Consider the following 6,000-nt stretch of genomic DNA (forward strand, 5'->3'; position numbering starts at 1 on the left):
CAGCACGGAGCTCGGCAGGAGCGCTCTGCGTCTGCGTGTGTGCTGGAGGGGCCAGGAGGGCGGCAGCAAAACGGCTCGAGGTGCAGGCCAACAAAGGGGGTATCATCCCCTCCCGAGAAAGGGGCATCCAACCTATCTCACCACCCTCTCTCCCCATCCAGCAAGCCAACAGATGGAACCTGAGAGTTCTTTTTGAAGCACCCGTCAGCTCGGGTTACCTACTCCTAGCCCTCCACGTCTACACCGCCCTCCCCCACCGGTGCAGCGGCAGCCCCAGGGTCGGGTCCCCCCACCGCCTCCCTTGCCCCGCTCGGCCCCAGGGCGGCCGTGCGCTGCTCCACGCCATGTGCCCGCAGGCCTCCGGCGGCCGGCCACAAAGCCCCGCGGCCGGCTGCCGAGGGCCTCCGGTCCCGCGCCCGGCTGCGCCTCCCGCCCCTGGACGCGCGCACAGCCGCCCGCCCGCACCGTCTCCTCCGGGTCGATGTCGATCTTGAAGGTCTGCTGCTGAAGGGTCTTGAGGGTGACCTGCATGGTTGCCGCCGCCGCGCAGCTCGGCTGCTGCCGGGCCTCCGCCGGGTCGCTGGCCGCTGGGCGGGGTCTGGGGCCGGGCCGGGCCCTGGGGTCGCCCGCGCTGCTCGCGCTCTCGGGAGGAAGGCGGTGGGGGTGGGGGCTTGTCACATTCGCCCAGCCGAGCGGCCTCTCCTCCGGGCGCCGGGCCCCGAGCCGCACCGCCGCTGTCTCCGCGACTGCGGCCTTCCCCCCCACCACCGCGCGCGAGCTCGGGCCTCTTGGCTTCCTCACGTGCCCGCCGCCAGCCCCCTGAGTCTGCAGCCGGAGACGCGAGGGACTCGGAGAGACCAGCAGAGAATCCGCTAGCTCACCACACGATGGTGGCCGCCATCATCGTGACTCGCCGAGACGCGCCCCCTCCCCCACCTGGAAAACCTAAGGAGGGGGGCGGAACGGGGGCCGGGCGAGCGCAACGCGCAGGCGCAGGGCACGGCGGCGCAGCGCGCAGGCGCGGTCTGAAACCCCGCCCCGGAACTGGAGGAGTGGCGCCTGGCGACTGGAACGCCGTGGGCCTGGATGAGATGTGCGCAGGCGCACGCCGCGGGCGTCCGGTGCGGTCGGGACACGCTGCTGTGCGTGGACGGCCGGGGCGTCCTCCCAGGCGGCAGCCGCTCCGCCCAGGTCCCGACCCCACCCGCGCGCCCCATTGCGCCATCGGTAGCTGCCGGCGAGCAGCCCTGCGCGGAAACCTGTCTGAGTAGACGCTGAGAGGGCGGAAAGTGGAAGGCTCGCGGGAGCCAGAGGGAGTCCCGGGCCAGCACCTACGGGTTGAGCCGGTGTGTAATCCGTCCATCCTTCATCCAGAGGGCGCAGACTCCCTGGACTCAAACCTCGGGAAGGGGTTCTGGGAAACCCGAGGGGGTGGGATGTCTGCACTGAGCCCACCTCACCGAGTCCTCGCACTGGGGGCAGCAGCCCCTCCACTCACTGCCTGCGTTTGCAGTTCGCGCTTGCCCTCCTGTCAATTTTCGCGCAGTTTCCTGGTGAGGGCCTCCTTGGCTACCCTGCTTGAAAAAAAAAATCACAACTTCTCTAGCTCGTTTATCCTGATCATTTTTATGGTAGCGTTTATCACCTAATTACCACCCAAGGTACATATTTACTGAGTTTATCACCTTTCTCCCTTTCCTCTAAGGCCCAGACTGAAGTTACACAAAGGCGTGGGTTTTACTTTGTTTACTGGTGGGCAGACCATCAGTATTCGTGCTCCTCAGCAGTAACACGGGCCAATAATGGCACCCAACTCGTCGGTTGTTGGAGCGGAGTTGAATCATGTCTGTAAAATCTTGGTTTAAGGAGCCTGACCGACAGTCCCTGAGTAACAAGAGAAAGCTGAAGTCAGGGCTGTTACGCATCGGGCTCCGTCAGTCAGCTTTGATGGGGAATATCCAGCCTGGACTGCCCAGAGAGATTCCCTGGAACATAAGTGGCTTAAAGCGGTTCAAGTATAAAACAGTTCTAGGGCCTGGAGTGGTAGCGTAACAGCTGAAGTCCTTGCTTTGAACGCTCTAGGATCCCATATGGGCCCTGGTTCTAATCCTGGCGACCCCACTTCCCATCCAGCTCCCTACTTGTGGCCTGACAAAGCAGGATGGTCGAGGATGGTCCATTGGGACCCTGCGCCCATTTGGGAAACTTGGAAGAGGTTCCTGGCTCCTGGCTTCGGATTAGCTCAGCTCCAACCATAGTAGCTACTTGGGGTGTGAATCAATAGATGGAAGATCTTCCTCTCTCTCTCTTCCTCTATATATCTGACTAGGAAGCTTAAAAAAAAAAAAGCATGTCTAGTACAGCAGCATGACAGACTCTAAACTGTCTCTGGGCCAGAATCTCAGCAGTTCAGGCCCCTGCCTGGCTGGCCATGGGTTTCCAGAGTTTTCCCTCCCACTCCACCCAAAGTGGACTGTCCCCTTTCACAGTGCATCTCTGGGCACTGCAGTTCGATCCCTGGCCTCTCCCTCTGTCTTCCTGCAGGCAGCAGCAGGTAATCTGCCCTTCTTTGAAAGTGCCTGCAGCCTAGACTTCCCCTCTGAGCTATAGACAGGCTTGTCTTGCAGTATCTTCGCCTGAAGGGCAGCAAGCCTCTGCACTGGCAGGGCCAAGCAGATACACTGGTTTCTTTTTGGACAAACTTCCGGTTCATGGCCAAACTGCTCCTTTCTTAGTTTTTTCTTTTTAGCTTATAGTGCCACCCTTTACCTAGCTGCTCAGGCAAAAAAAATTTTGTCTTGATTCCTAATTAAAAAAAAAAAACCTAGCCTCACTGCCCCCCCCCCCCCATAGCCTCTACATAAATGCATTGTGAAGTCTGTCAACATTGGTCTCTGAACCACAGGCCACATTCAGCCACCTCCCACCGTTTCTGCTTCTAACAAATGTAAACCACCATTGGCAGTCCATTTCTGCTGTTTTCCTCCCAGCTGCCTCACCAACAGCCTTGGGAGTCAGATCATGTCACATCTGTGCTTAATACCTACTTACATGTTACATATGGGGTGCTGATGCCACAAGCAGAGGCTTAGCTTAATATGCCACAGCACCAGCCCTCCCAGCCATAAACCTTTTTGTTTTTTAAAGATTTGTTTCTATTTTTATTTGAAAGACAAGGTTACAGGGAGGAGAGACAGAGAATTTGATCTTTTGAATGGCATTCTCCAGCCTGTCTTCAGATCCTAGTGTGATATGGGGTCCCCTCCAAAATTCACTTTGAAGTTTAGTGGCCAATGTAGCGTTCTGAGGAGTGAGGCCTTGAAGAGATGATGAGCTCATAGGGGCACAGCTCATGAGACTGTGGATCCATGTTGTTGCCATAGGCGTGAATCCCTGCTAAGTGCGAGTTCAACTCTCTTGCTCTCAGGTGTGTGCTTGCCTTCTGCTGTGTCAGGACATCATGGAGTTCTTTCCAGAGGCCAGCTCCACACCCTGTCTCCCCAACCTCCAGAACCATGAGCCAAAGACTACCCAGTTTGTGTGTAGCAGCAGAAAACGACTAAGGCAGGTTCCAAGATGAGCTGTACTTCCTTAGGCCTGCCCCACCAACTTCAGTGACATATGATAACCCCAGGCTAAGTGTTTTCTTCTAGGCAAGGCTCTCCTCTTGGGGAGAGGAACTTTATTTAATAATGTTGCTCTAGCACCTAAAACAATGCCTCCTCCACATTGCGCTCTTGTAGTATATGGTGGCTAATCCCTACTCAGTTGTAGGCTCTGTACAGCCAGCTGTTGTCTTTCTCATTCACTGTACGTAACACAAAGTGAAAATCCAGTATTTGTTGACTGAAAAGTTGGTGGAGTCATTTTATAATGTACAATAGTTATAATATAGAAGATAAAAAAAATTTGTAAAAGCTGGACTATTATTTGCTGCCATAACTGTTATTATCTCTGCAGGCCTTTTCATGTATCAGTGAATATATAAAGAATTGTGTTCTGCTCATGGAAAAAGCAAACAAATTATAACAATGTACAAAGGAAGTGAATGACAATAAAAACCCCTCCTTCCTATCCTTAGAAATAAGAGAGTTGTTTCTTAATATCTTTAAAACTTTTTAGACATATACAAAAATGCCAATGAATTTCTCAAATAACTGTGACAACAGTAGGCTTTAAGGGTTAATTAATGATAGTGTTTACCCACTAACTTTTAAAAAGATGTGTTCATTTATTTGAAAGAATGACAGGAGGGAGACATACACAGAGGGACAGAGCAAGCAAGTGAGCTTCTATTTGCTGGCCTGCGCTCTAAATAGCTGCAACAATCAGGGAAGAACTAGGCAGAAACCAGGAGCCAGGAGCGGCTGTCGGGCCTCCCGCATGGTTGCAGGGGCCCAGACACCACGGCCATCTTCTGCTAGTTTTTCCAGGCCATTTGCAGGGAGCTGGATTGGAAGTGGGGCAGCCAGGAGACAAACTGGGATCAGTATGAGCTCTCGGCATTTCAGACAGGAGACTCGTCATTAGCCACAATGCCACTCCATTCTCTTCCCCACCACAACATATTTTTAGAGTTCAGATCAAAGTGTATTGTTTTGTTTTTTTTTTTTTTTTTCATTTGGAGAAGAACCACAGGCTAGACATACCTTCTTGACCCACCAGTGCAGTTTGGACCTGTATGCTTCCTTGTAGGATGTGAGCCTAGGCTCCTCCAGCTCACATGCTGGGTGCTAAGACCCCACTCCTACCTCTTGATACCAAGACTGCAGAGCTGAGGATCTTGAACAGCAAGGTCTTGCAAAGCAGGCCTTGGGCTTCCCTTCTGGAGCTATTGGGCAAAGATAGATTGGTAGGAGGAAGTTGTGGTTTCCAAATGCTTGGTCATAAGCAGACACACTCTGCTTGCGTTTTTGGAAATCAGTCGAATGTTTTCATGGAAGAAGATGTGCAAGAGAAGATGAACCAGCTGCTGACTTAGAAAATACTGGGGCCAGTTTTTAAACTATTCTTTCCACAAAGAGGTTCATTGCCAGGAACTGTTCTGGATGCTGAGGAAAGAGTAGGAAGCAAAACAGAAGTCCCTGCTCCCTGGGATTCTTCAAGTGGGATCATCAACTAAAAATAAAATATTGACACTAATGTTGTAGCACAGTGTGATAAGCCACTGCATATGATGCTAGGTTCCACATTGGTGCTGGTTCCAGTGTCAGATGCTCCACTTTTAGTTTGTCTGCCCTGCTGATGCATCTGGCAGGACAAGGGAAAATGGTCCAAGGATGTGGGCCTCTGGTACCCACATGAGAGACTAGGATGAAGTTCCCAATACTTGACTGTGGTTTGGCTAAGATTCAGCTGTTGCAGTCATTTGGAGAGTGCAGTGGATAGAAGATTGTCTCTCCCTTTCAAATTAATTAACTAAATATATATCAATCAGGTGATGATATGTACTGTTTTCCTTTGTGACTGAAGAGGAACAGTAGTGCTCAGGGGAAGGAATATTATCAGGGAAAGTACACCATATCGGTTACCTTCTGACTAACCTCCACATCATTTGTTCCCTTCCATTTCTTTATTCCTCAGCGTGCCCCGTGAGGGATGACCAACATGGACTACCCCAACACGCTTTCCTGGGATGTCTCAGCAAAAGGTAGGAAGGAGGGAGGAAAGTAAAGCTAAGAGACTTCTTCCTTGTTGTGAGTGACAGTGCACTGCATACCATGTCATTGCTTCCCTGCATGTGATCCTCTTCTGGGTTCCGGCCATTGCTCCCTGCTTTGCTACTGGAGGCCTGGAGGCCCCAGGGTCCAGATCCAAATCCGGGACTCTTAACTCAGGCCCTCTGAGGGCAGACACAGACATCCTAACCAGTAACTTAACTCCTAGATCCAACACATGCCACTTCTACACTCCTTTCAATTCCAGTAGGCCTCTTCAGAGGGACCATTCTTCTCACTCCAGGACACTGTACTCTTCCTGTGGCTTCTCTTTACTTTCCCC

At 52.6% G+C, this 6,000-nt stretch overlaps 1 protein-coding gene across 2 annotated transcripts in view; it reads right to left on the reverse strand.

The window, feature by feature from the left end:
• Positions 1-4,983, reverse strand: part of RAD23B (RAD23 homolog B, nucleotide excision repair protein) — a 42,985-nt gene extending 38,002 nt beyond the window's left edge. Inside the window, exon 1 of one of the 2 annotated variants that reach the window (XM_040963869.1) lies at positions 4,978-4,983. In XM_040963869.1, the coding sequence (XP_040819803.1) occupies position 4,978 (1 nt within the window). In that variant the 5' untranslated portion in view covers positions 4,979-4,983. Of the gene's footprint in view, positions 1-465; positions 940-4,977 lie in introns of those variants that run through there. The other variant, XM_040963868.1, reaches the window with a different exon arrangement.
• Positions 4,984-6,000: the final 1,017 nt, after the last annotated feature.

The sequence above is a fragment of the Ochotona curzoniae genome, unplaced genomic scaffold (genome assembly GCF_017591425.1).
Source record: "Ochotona curzoniae isolate NIBS_2020 unplaced genomic scaffold, NIBS_Ocur_1.0 scaffold_3208, whole genome shotgun sequence".
Lineage (NCBI taxonomy): Eukaryota > Metazoa > Chordata > Mammalia > Lagomorpha > Ochotonidae > Ochotona > Ochotona curzoniae.